Consider the following 13,596-nt stretch of genomic DNA (forward strand, 5'->3'; position numbering starts at 1 on the left):
ACCCTAGTTACTATTTGCTATTCAAATACATAGGTTGCTATCAGAAGGCTGTTAGGGATATTTAACCTGTGTGAATACAGTATTAGAAGGGGAGCTGAGGGTGGAGGATATCCCACTAGTGAGGGATTTTCCTGATGTATTCCCCGAGGATTTTCTAGGACTACCTCCTAATCATGAGGTAGAGTTTGTTATTGATCTGGTTCCGGGGACAACGTCGATTTCGAAGGCGCCGTATAGAATGGCACCGGCAGAGCTGAAAGAATTGAAAAAACAGTTGCAGGAAATGTTAGATCTAGCCTTCGGGCCGCACAACCTTGACGATGGGAGGATGCATGACATGAAAAGAAAGATCCTCAGGTTGGCCATGAGTTACAGACGCGATGTTGGTATTTGATACCAAGGATACTCATGAGCCACAAAGTAAAATGTAAATGGAAAGTAAAAGAATGACAAAATGGGCAAAAATGAGAAGTGAAATAAATAATGAAAATTGAGAAATAGAAAATGGTAAAATTGAGAAATGGAACCATGTGAGTTAATAATATAAATAATTTAGGCAAAGTGAAACTCTCCACCTGAGGGCTTACTGAGTAAGGTGAGTGCCCTGATAAGTATCAGATGTGGTTATACCTAACTGCATAACGTGTTAGGGTAGAGGTAAGCTACCTGTATGGGCAGGTAATCTTCCCTATTCTCAGGAACTTCGTGGGTAAAAATATGTGTTGGAAATCATGGAATTTGAGAAATGGTTTTAAAGCTTATAAAAGCTTGTGTTGTATATCTATATGATTATGAGAATGTGTATATCAGTGTATTTTCTAAGATGAAATGATGATTTGAAAAGTAAAGTGTATTATAGCTGAGCTCTTATGGCCACACACTATAAATAATTTATTCCTTCTTACTAAGATGTGTCTCATCCAAATTATCTAAATTTTTCAGGGAACAGGGATAGGCCAGGAGATAGAGCTCTGAGACCATAGGGAGTTGGGACCCTGACACACAGTGTGAGTTTTTGGAGTAGGGGAGGTGTAATTCCCCTAAAGTTGAGTTGTTTTTGAGTATACGATGGTGATGTTTATATATATGCATGTTGAAACGTTGGGTATTGTATTCTAACTTATATGTATATACTGTCTTCGCTATTAGGTTGTATAATAAAATAACTTTTAACCTGGTACCCAATGCGGGTCGGCTCGTGTGAATGGTCATAGGGTGGTTAACGTGGCCGATTTATGGATGTGATGATGAAGTGTAAATTTTTTTATTTATTTTTTAAAAAGATTGTACAAAAATCGGGGCATCATAGTTTCGTATCAGAGCCTAGGTTGCTAAGTTTTGTAGACTTTATTAGACAACGGAATACAATACCAGAGTATAGGAGTGGATTTTGAGAGAAATAAGAGATCGGTAGATTGAAATGTGGGTTAGCGATTGTTAGAGGATAAGGTGAGAATTTAGGATTCTATCTTGCGGCCTAGAGGCAGCAGTTCCGGGGGTTGTTTCTGTGTTTTTCCTAGGGTGACGATTTCATGAAAACCATGGATACTATCACTGGGTCTTGTTTCTAAGTGGTAGGGTTGAATCCTAAATGGGGATTAAGGATGTGGATAGAAGAGTAATTTATGAGTTATAGTGGTATATTGGTTGGGTGATAGTAATTGTATGCTGCGATTAGTTGCTTCCTTTGCAGGATGGATCCGGTGAACAGTAACATGAATGCGGGAGGTGATGGAGTAGGACCTTCCAGTATGGGTGGTGCAGACCCTGACGTTGTGTTGCATAGCATCACTCAGCAGGTGATGGTAGAGATGGCTAGGAGCTCAGGGGAGTGGATCTGCACGATTGAGCAGTTCACGCGTATTACCCCTATCTTTTTCTAGAAGAGCGGACCCACTGGTAGCAGAGAACTGGGTTCAGGACATATAGGACATACTGGCAGTTCTCTCATGTACAGATGAGCAAAGGGTGTTGTTTGCCACATTTAAGTTGACTGGGGAAGCAAAGCGCTGGTGAAGGTCAGTGAGATTATTGGAGGTGCAAAGGTCGGACCGTATAGTGATGACGTGGAGTCGCTTCATGAAGATTTTCTTCAAGCGGTACTTTCCCGCTACGGTTAGGAGCGAAAAGGCATCAGAATTTCTTTATCTAACGCAGGGGTCTTTGATGGTGTAGCAGTACGCAGCGATATTTATTTAGTTGTCCCGATTTGCCCTGTATATGGTGCCAAATTAGGCAAGGAAGGCAAGGAAGTTTGAGGAGGGCTTGTGGTAGAACCTGTACGAACAAGTGGTAGGTTTTCGAGCTCAGAATTTCTTAGAGATAGTAGACAAGGCTGTAGTGATTGAGAGCGGCCTACAGAGAGGCGTAGCAGCACAGAGCCAGAGAAAGAGGCTCGCACCTTCTTATTTTCAGGCAGGGTCCAGTCGAGGGCCGTGGAGGAGATATGATAGCAGAGGAGGACGACGACAAGGAGTAGGGGAGTAAGCAGTACAGGGCAAACAGATGCTCCCTCCATGTCCAGGATGTTTGAGGAAGCACCCAGGAGTGCCGAGCGAGGGAGGTTGTCTTCTATCAGTGCCACCAGCCTGAGCATATCGCGAGGAACTGTTAGGCACCGCCAGCAGTAGCGGCTACTTCTCGACCATATAGAGGAAGCTACCAAGCACCTCGAGGTGGACAGCAAAGGAATACTGCTCCGGTGCGAGTTTATGAACTGATGTTGGGAAATGCTGAGGCAGTAGGAGATGTGGTGATAGGTACTATTTCAATTTTGTCATTTAAAGCTATTGTTATATTTGATTTTGGGGCGACTCATTCTTTTATCACCCGAGAATATGTTAAATTGTGTGGGTTTGAGCCTCAGTAGTTAGATGTTAGTCTATTTGTTGCTACGCCGACTGGGGCTGTGGGGATATGTAGAAAGGTACTCATAGGCTATCCAGTGGGTGTTTATAGGAGGTCTTTGATAGCTAATCTGGTGGTTTTTTATATGCATGGGTTTGAGGTAATCTTGGGAATGGACTGGCTAGCTATCCACTATGCCAGAATTGATTGCCATCAGAGAAAGGTAATGTTCAGACCTTCAGGAGGACAAGAGTATAGGTTCATGGGATCACGTGTGCGCACCCCACCCTAGTTACTATCTTCTATTCAAGCACGTAGGTTGCTATCAGAAGGCTGTCAGGGATATTTAGGTTATGTGAAGACGGTATCAGAAGGGGAGCTGAGGGTGGAGAATATCCTAGTGGTGAGGGATTTTCCTAATGTATTCCCTAAAGATTTACTGGACTACCTCCTGATCGTGGGGCAGAGTTTGATATTGATCTAGTTTTGGGGACAGCGCCGATTTCGAAGGCTCCGTATAGAATGGCACCAGAAGAACTGAAAGAATTGAAAGAACATTTGCAGGAACTATTAGATAAGGGGTTTATTCAGCCCAGTGTGTCGCCGTGGGGAGCACCATTTTTGTTTGTGAGGAAGAAGGATGGGTCGATGAGGTTGTGCATCAACTATCGAGAAATAAACAAAGTAACTATCAAGAATAAATACCCGCTCTCGCGTATCGATGATTTGTTTGATCAGTTACAGGGGTCACGGATCTTTTCGAAGATAGACTTACGCTCAAGGTACCATCTAGTGAAAGTCAGGGCGGAAGATGTTCCGAAGATAGCATTTAGAACATAGTATGGACACTATGAATTTCTGGTTATGCCGTTTGGGTTGACAAATGCTCCTGCAGTGTTTATGGATTTGATGAACAGGGTCTTTCACCACTATTTAGATCAATTTATGGTAGTATTTGTTGATTATATACTGGTGTATTCGAAAAGCCTAGCAGAGCATGAGGAACATCTGAGGATAGTGCTGAGAGAAAAGAAGTTGTATGCGAAGCTCAAGAAGTGCGAGTTCTGGTTGGAACAGGTTACCTTCCTTGGACACATTATATCCAGGGGTGGTATTTCTATTGATCTGAGTAAGATTGAGGCGGTAGTAGACTGGTACGACCAAAAAATGTGCACGAGATCAGGAGTTTCTTGGGATTGGCTGGGTATTACAGCAAGTTTGTTGAAGGTTTCTCTAAATTGTTAGGCCCACTAACCACATTGACCAGGAAAAGAGTGAAGTTTGAGTGGGCTAATGAATATGAACAGAGCTTCCAGGAATTGAAGCAGCGACGCAGCGACTCATCACTATGCATGCGTTGAAGATTCCTTCAGGAGAAGCGGGGTTCATAATTTACAGTGATGTGTCCCATAAAGGGCTTGGATGCATATTGATTTAACGGGGGAGAGTAATAGCCTATGCCTCACGACATTTGAAATAATATGAGAAGAACTACCCTACCCACGATTTAGAATTTGCAGCAGTTGTTTACGCATTGAAGATTTGGAGCACTATCTATATGGGGGTAGGTGTGAGATATTTATTGACCATAATAGCTTAAAGTATTTCTTCATGCAGAAGGAATTAAATATGAGGCAGAGGAGATTGCTGGAGCTAATAAAGGATTACGACTACACTATCAGCTACCACCTAGGAAAGGCTAATGTGGTCACTGTTGCTTTGACCCAAAAATCAGTGGATTCATCTATATCTGCAGTGGAGATTCAGCATCCAATCTAGATGGATCTAGAGAGGCTTGGTGTGGAGCTAGTAGAGGGCGATCACCGGGCGTTTATTGCAAACTTGGTTTTGCAGCCGACTCTACATGAGAGAATTAAAGTAGCTCAGAGGAATGATACAAAACTAATAGAGCTTATGGAGAGGGTACAGGATGGTCAAAAATTGAGTTAAGCATCTCAAGTCATGAAGCTTTGAGGTTTCATACCAGGTTATGCCTTCCTGCCGATCCTGAAATCAAGAAGGTCATTCTAGAGGAAGCACATCGGTCCGTGTATAATGTACATCTAGGTAGCACTAAAATGTACAGGGATCTTCGAGAGTCCTTCTGGTGGAGCAACATAAAGAGGGAGATAGCCCAGTATGTGGATCAGTGTTTGACGTGCCAGCAAGTAAAGGCTGAGCATCATAGACCAGCAGGATCATTACAGCCACTCCACATTCCTGAGTGGAAGTGGGAGTGTATAACGATGGATTTCTTCACAGGATTACCACCGACGTTGCATGGACAGGACGCTATTTGGGTAGTGGTGGATCGATTGACATAGACTGCCCACTTTGTGCCAATCAGAGTTAGCTACTCCATGGATAGATTAGCTGAGTTATATATCCAGGAGATCGTTAGACTCCATTGCGTCCCGGTGTCCATAGTTACAGATAGAGACCCACAGTTCACATCTCGTTTTTGGAAGAGTCTGCAAGGGGCCATGGTTTCTTAGGTGTCGTTTAGCACAAATTTTCATCCTCAGACAGATGGGCAGACGGAGAGGACGATACAGATTATGGAGGATATGCTGCGAGCATGTGTGCTGGACTTTGGAGGTCATTGGATGCAGTATTTGCCACTGGTTGAGTTTGCGTGTAACAACAGCTACCAGGCTAGCATTGGGATGGCACCGTATGAGGCGCTGTATGGCAAGAGGTGTCGATCCCTGTTGTACTAGGATGAGATCAGGGAGAGATAGATATTGGGCCCAGAGCTGATACAGCAAACTCAGGATAAAGTCAAACTCATCAGAAACAGGATCAGAACAACACTGAGCCAACAGAAGAGTTACGCAGATACTTGTTGGCGAGAATTGGAGTTTGATGTAGGAGATCACGTATTACTGAGGGTGGTACCGCTGAAAGGTGTTATGAGGTTCAGTAGGAAGGGTAAGCTGAGGCCTAGGTATATTGGACCATTCGAGATTCTTGAAAGAGTGGGTCCAGTTGCCTATCGATTGGAATTACCACCGCTCCTATCTAGGATCCATGACATATTCCACGTTTCTATACTGAGGAAATACGTCCCAGACCCCTCCCATGTGATCTGCTATGAAGCACTGAAGTTGGGTGATACTCTACCTTATGAGGAAGTGCCAGTGTAGATTCTTGACTGGAAGGAACAGGAACTACGCACGAAGAAGATTCCACTAGTAAAAGTTTTGTGGTGTAATCATGTCGTTGAGGAGGCTTCTTGGGAACTAGAGGATCAGATGTGCCAGAGATATCCACACTTATTCAGTGGAATTTAGAGTTGAGCCACTCAGAGTAAAGGAAATAAGACTGTGTATATTTATTTGTATAGTGTAACGTAGGATAGATAGAGTTTTTAGTTTTGAAATATGAATGGCTTTGGGAGAATCTTGAATAGTTGTAATCTCCCATAACCCCCTTTGTAACCAAGGTATTTCTCCGCCATAAGTGAGGGTAATTAATAAAATTGGGGTGTTTCTCTCTAAGGATGGGAAGCAGATGAACAGCAAATTTCAATGGCGAAATTTTTATAGGGAGGGGAGAATGTAATAACCCCAAAAATGACTATAGAAGATTAGTGGAGTGATTCCAAAAAAAAAAAACAAAGCTTCAGGAGGCACCTCAATTGGATTCTAAAGTATCCAGAACCCCCCCCCCCTTTTCCCTTCTTCACGCCCCTCTGTAATTTCTCACCCTCTCTCTGTCTCATCTCCGTCTCTCTCCCACTCTCTTCGATTTCTCGACTGATTTTCGCCTGATCGGAAATCAGAAGATATCACTGGACTCCATTCTCCGCTGCCGCCATTTCTACCGGAGCAGATTGGTAGTTGGAGCGGCATACGCATATCTCCTGGGGTAAGCCAATTTATGCCTTTATCTCAATTTCTTGCAAATTGTAAGCCTGATTGATGATCGAACACCACCACAAGAATCTAGAGGTAATTCTCTACAAGTCTAGTGGAATGGATTTCTCGTGGGCTCGTCGTGGGCATAGCTCCAAATTTGGGATATGGGGGTTATTAAGGGGCTTATTTTTAATTAATTAGTATTAATTTAGAAATGTTAGAATATTGACCATCTAAGATTGAAGTAGGATTTTCGGAATTTAGGGTCCGGGTGAGCGCCGCAGGTGTAATTTTGGGACCCGCAAGCATAATTCAGAAAACTAAGTGGGGATGTTAAATATTTGTTTAAATGTTAATTTAGGGTGTATGAAGCCTAGGGAAGATTAGATGAGTATTATTTTGGGAAAATGAGTAAATTAGTCTGGGAAAAATGCAGATTGCAGGATTTGAGTTTTGAGTGCCAAAGGCGTAGGATTTAGGTGTTAACGAGACTCTTAGTAAGTCGGGTAAGAGGAATAAATAGCAACATTTTTAAAATTACTTTTTGAATTAATATGTGAAAATGAACATATGGTATTTTGCATGAAAATTATTATGATATAAATATTAGATAAATTGTGTGGCATTTGAGTAATATTTTATTGTGATATTTTGGGAGTGTGAAATTAATATATTATGAATATTAGATGAAAACTGTGTGGCATATGACATGTATTGAAAAATGTGAAATATAACGATGGGTATTTTTTCAGAAAATATTAAAATGAGAATGATTGATGTGATTAGTGGAAAATAATGAAATGTGGTATTTATATGTAAGTAGAAATTATTTGCATGAAAAATGTGATTGTACAAATTACTAATATGAGTATTTTAGGAAATATGAAAATACGTGAAATACGATATGTACTATTATGAGATGATGGAATGTGCACAGAAAATGATGAGAATGTTTATATTGAACTGAATTGTGATATACTAAACTATGATTGATGAAATTCCAATACTACATAATGATTGTGGGTATGTGGTAGTGAACTCTAATGGATGGTTATGATATTGAGCATATTGAGCATGGTACCCTTGCTAGTGGTGTAGTACAACCACACGGACTCTTGGAGCGTGTGGTGTGACAGTCAACTGTGCCATTTTGTAGGGTTATTGGGCCCCCTGAGTCCGAATCAGGGCTATAGACCGGCCAGTCGTACTACAGACACAATATGTGATATGATATTTTGATCTAGCTAGGTCGACCAACCACGGTTAGATCCAGCCTTCGGGCCGCACAACCTTGACCATGGGGGGAAGCATGACGTGAAAATAAAGATCCTCAGGTTGGCCATGAGTTACATACGCAATGTTGGTATTTGATACCAAAGATACTCATAAGCCACTAAGTAAAATGGAAACGGAAAGTAAAAGAATGACAAAATGGGCTAAAATGAGAAGTGAAAGAAATAATGAAAATTGAGAAATAGAAAATGGTAAAATTGAGAAATGGAACCGTATGAGTTAATAATATAAATAATTGAGGCAAATTGACACTCTCTGTCTGAGGGCTAACTGAGTAAGGTGAGTGTCCTGATAGGTATCAGATGTGGCCATTACTGACTGCATAACGTGTTAGGGCAGAGGGAAGCTACCTATATGGGCGGGTAATCTTCCCTATTCTCAGGAACTTCGCAGGTAAATATGTGTTGGAAATCATGGAATTTGACAAATGGTTTTAAAGCTTATAAAAGCTTGTGTTGTATATCTATATGATTATGAGTATGTGTATATCAGGGTATTTTCTCAATTGAAATGATGATTTGAAAAGTAAAGTGTATTATAACTGAACTCTTATGGCCACACACTGTAAATAATTTATTCCTTCTTACTGAGATGTGTCTCACCCAAATTATCTAAATTTTTCAAAGAACAGGGATATGCCAGGTGATGAGCTCCGAGACTATAGGGAGCTGGGACCCTAACACACAGGGTGAGTTTTTGGACTAGGGGAGGTGTAATTCCCCTAGAGTTGAGTTGTTTTTGAGTATGGGATGGTGATGTTTATATATATGCATGTTGATACTCTGAGTATTGTATTCTGACTAATATATATATAATGTCTTCCGCTGTTAGGTTGTATAATGAAATAACTTTTAACCCGGTACCCAATGCGGGTCGGGTCGTGTGAATGATAATAGGGTGGTTGAAGTGGCCGATTTATGGATGTGATGATGAAGTGTAAATTTATTTTTATTTTTTTAAAAAAAATTGTATGAAAATCGGGGCGTCAAAACCTATTTTGAAACTCATATTTTTAATTGCTTCAGGCAACCGAACTACAAGCTTAGTCAATGGAAGCACACGATAACTTTCACAAACAACAAGATATCTTTTTGATTTTGAAAAATAATGTTTCCAAAACTTGCACAAATGATCAAAATTCAAACCTAGCTATAAATAGCTAAACCTTATCATGTTAGAAAAGAAGAGAAGACAAGAATTTTACAACGAAAATATGATGTGCACCATTCCCCTTGTTGAAAATATTTTTCTGGTTTATGCTTCCAGGTTCTAAACTTTCAAACCCAGAAACCCGAGCCAATCTCATGAGCTTCTTAGCAAATTTTTTTTTGACAATATTACAGTATTTATTTGTGTACAAATATGCTCTATTAAGAGAGTTTTTCATTGTACAAAATCAGCTATTGATTTCATTGTAAACTGATGGTTCCAGTTGTGAATTGTTGACAAGTGAGAGGATTGTTCTTACTTAAGAGTTAACTCCACCTACTAAAAGAAGAGAGGCAACTCGGCCTAGTGAAGGAGTGGGGTGCCCTGCCCAAGTAAAGGAGAGAGGTAACTCCACATACGTAAAGGAAAGAGGCAACTCCGCCTATTAAAGGAGTTTTGTAAAAAGCATCTCTGCCTACTAAAAGAGAGAGGCTTCTCCTCTTAGAAGGAGGGATAGTAAAATCCTCATAGCGGGTTGCATGAGGCAAGGACATAGGCACGATTGCCAAACTTTTTAAAAAATCTAGTTTCACTCTTTCTCCCTTATCTCTTTTATTTTCAGGCATATTAATCTTAAAATATATCTACTATGTATGCTATGAATGTTTTACTTTGAGTTGTGAATGCTATGAATGATTTGAATACCCATGTTAATCAAACTCTAATATAGTTACGAATTTATGTTTGATTCAATCTGCTGAATTGTACGGTGTTGGTTTATTAATCATGCAAGTTCTAGGATAAACTTGTGTGTGGTTGAGCATATTGTTGTCAATATCAATCTGTTGTAATTATTGTAAATCTTGTAGTTTGGTTTCACGTTTAATCTTAAGCTCATACTCGTTAGAATTTAAGGATATACATATACTAATCAAGTTGGATATTGAGGATACTGCTACTGTTAAGGAATTAGGGCACATGTAAAATAAGTTTTAAAATTGATTTAGTTTCCGTGCATAAAATTTTAAAATACCCAATTCATCTCTCCCCCCCCCCCCCCCCCCTTCTTGGGATTACAGCTTAACTTTCATTTTCTGGTTTCCTTCTTTTTACCTCCCTTGATTGTCTCATCAGCATCTTCTTTTCAAATATGCCCTACTCCTTCTCATGGTAATAACCTCTTCTAAGTTGATATACTTTTAAGCTCGTGTCATTAACTCGCTCATATTAACTAAGGGTTTCTTTCCCAAGGAATTCGAGAAATCACATAACTGAAGTGTTGTCGTCAAAGCAGCTACTACAACCCCATGATCTAAGCTTCTAATTTCCAGAGTTGCATTAACAAAGTGGAGTTTTAAACTCCTTTAATGTTTCTTTTTCCTTTTGAACAAGACTCATTAGGTGGGCTAAATTTTTCACCAATTTTTGACTTCTGATGAAATGTCCTATAAACTACTGCTCCATTTCAGAAAATGACTCAATTGAATCAAGATTTAAAGTCTGGAACCATGCCCCGACATTTCCTTCAAGGTTGCTACAAATGTTCGGCACATAATTTCACCTTGCAATTGCATCGGCATTTTGAAGGTGTTAAGGTGGTCCAAAGGATCTAACAACCCATCATACCCTTTAATGTTCAACATTTTGAGCTTACTAGGCAAAGTAATCTCCATTACCTTCTTGACGAAGGGAGGATCTGAGGATTTGGTTGAAGCCTCCCCCACCAAGGGTTAATCGCAAACTTCCTTGACCAACTTCTCTAGCTAGTCAATTTTTCTAAATTTTTCCTCAAGTTCCTAAGATTGTTATTTATAAATGCCCATACTATTGGAATCTTCTATTTTTCTGGTCGAATCTGACACTTTCACAATTGCCTTTTGTGGTACCACCACTTTTTCTTTAGGTGTTGCTTCTATTTGAGTAGCCTCTGGATCATGTACCACATAATTCTTTTTTTGTTGTAGATCAAGCTAAATATAGCTTCCACCCTTTTTTGAAAAGTTAAAAATTTGTTAGGGATACACTCTGTGATGAATTGTCTACCAGTGTGGAATGGATCAATTAGGGCAATTGATCCCCAACAGTTGGTCTTGATTTGGAGTTATGCGACATGGTCATAGTCAATGATAAAAATCCTGCCAAATTCCTACAAATGGCACCAACTGTTACTGCCCAAAACTAGCTGAAAAATGTGGACCGACATTTGACCTTGATCACCTGCAAAGAATCAAACAAAAGGCTTAAAAGACCCAAGGTGTACTCTGAGGGATTACTCTAATTCTTGCGTTAGGGAATGTGAGAGGAAAAGATTTTTGCAACAAGAATGGATGAGAGCGAGATGCCTTATCTCTTCGCGGAGTGCCCCTTTTTATAGTAGTGGAGGGCATGTCTCTATTGAATTCAGTATTTATTGGTCAATTATTTTGATGGTAGGGGGTTATATTTTAATTTAAGGATATTTATTGAGAATAATGGTGGTGCCTTGATTTTGGTCTCTTATTAATATGTCCTATTAATCTTAGTTATATCAATATTTTTTGTTTTCTACTTATTAACAAAAAGTGAACAAACAAGTTATATGACAGTATGGTTGTTTGTCATATTAGTTCAAGCATGTTTCTGTTGTCAATTTCTGTAAAAACTAAGATCTAAAATTAGTATTTTTCACTTATTTTGATAACATGTCGTTATAATAGTTTCATATCGACAATTGACTCGCATGGATTAAATCATTATATCTAAAAAAAATTATTAGATTTTAAAAATAATAATAAAAGTAATTCAAAAATATTTTCATCATTTTTGAATTGTCATCTACTACAATAGGAATGTTCTTTAAGCACTAAAACGTGAGTTACAAAAGAAATTTAAATTAAAATTTTATATTTTTCACCATTCGTGGGCATGAGACCTATGAGACTGCAATCCATGGATAGGATGTTGTTACAACTCATCAAATGCCATGAATGATAACCGAATGGATTAAAAATTCATCAATACATGATTTCCAAAAATGTAGCACTTGGGTGCAATCCATTGAACCATGTCAGTGCCTTCCAAATTTTAATTTTTTTTTAAATTCATAAGAAAGAGAAAAACATAAATATTTTCCACCTTTCGGATCTGCAACCCACAGATGACGATGCTGCTGCTGCCTGTGAAATGTCGCCGCTAATAACCAAATGAATTACAAATCCATGAATACACGATCCCAGAAGTACAACGCTTAAAAGGTCAATGAACTAGCAATCAATTTTTTTTTTTTTTTTTTTTTAAGGGTATTTTTTAAACTAAAAACATAAATCCATTAAGAAATACTAACGGTCTTGACAAGAGTGGAGGATTCGGCATCATATAAAATAGTTGTTTTAATTCAAGGAGTATTGCGCAATAACATTTAGTGCAAGGTGGTTTTACTCATTTTAGCCTAATTTCAAATCCAAAGTTATAAAGTCAACATTCTCAAATGCAGTGAAGTTGAAAAATGAATAAAATTTACCACAATGGAATGCATCCTTGAACTTGTCATTGAGCATTTTCTTCAGTTCAACTGTATGCGAGTGTTATGGATCTTGCTCTGCCCTACTGATTACAGACAAGCCTAATGCTGCAGCTGCACTCCTGTACAGACGTTTTAACATCTGCTGCTGCCTTGCATTCAATTCTCAAGTACTCGATCAATTCATTATAATGAAATTTACATATTCATATTATCAACATTTCATCGACAATTTAAGTGGCTACGTGGAGTCGAGACCAAAAGACCTTAACATAGCAACCCAAAGGGTTCAACTGACGAAAAAAGTAGCAATGGAGAATAGGAGAAATCAACATCTTCAATAATACTAATCAAGGCATGAATATTTCCAATTTGGCTTCTAACAATTATCATAGGTGGTAGATGGTAAACTTCTTCGAAATGACACATGGAAGCTCCAATTTCAACCATTACAAAAGGAATAAAGTAGCATAGCTTATCAAACTTGACGAGTACAAGAAAGAAAAGTATACCAAAGAAAGTTCCCCATCTAATTCTGCAACTGACCTCTGGTAGATGGGTTATTCCTACTATTTTAGGATGGTTTCTCTCGTAGACAAGTCAAGACTGATGGAAGGAATCTACTCCTTGTTCATGATGGTTACTGACTGGGGGGCTGACAACAGAAATATCCAAGCTTCTTCCTTCTGTCTCATGAGTGATCTCTCTTACATCGGCTACCCGAGCCTCTGTCGCCTGAATATCACTCCATCCACTGTCTCCTGGTTGCTGGAGGTCTACTTGATTCATGTTGACCACGCACTCCTTAGATGCACTGAGACATGCTTTGTCAACATTCTCCTCTAACAAGTCGACGTGCTTTGTCAAGGGAAGAGCACTGCCAATATCTGAGCAGGACTCTGTCTTCTCCTCAAACACTTGCTTTGTGTCCATCTGCTGTCTGCAAGT

General features: G+C 39.4%; 1 protein-coding gene across 1 annotated transcript in view; it reads right to left on the bottom strand.

The window, feature by feature from the left end:
• Nucleotides 1-12,967: 12,967 nt before the first annotated feature.
• LOC131148896 (uncharacterized) overlaps nucleotides 12,968-13,596 on the bottom strand; it is a 75,085-nt gene continuing 74,456 nt past the window's right edge. Inside the window, exon 10 of the mRNA XM_058098856.1 lies at nucleotides 12,968-13,588. Coding sequence (XP_057954839.1) covers nucleotides 13,249-13,588 — 340 coding nt within the window. The 3' untranslated portion in view covers nucleotides 12,968-13,248. The remainder of the gene's footprint in view (nucleotides 13,589-13,596) is intronic.

Source organism: Malania oleifera, chromosome 2, assembly GCF_029873635.1.
Source record: "Malania oleifera isolate guangnan ecotype guangnan chromosome 2, ASM2987363v1, whole genome shotgun sequence".
Classification (NCBI taxonomy): Eukaryota; Viridiplantae; Streptophyta; class Magnoliopsida; order Santalales; family Ximeniaceae; genus Malania; species Malania oleifera.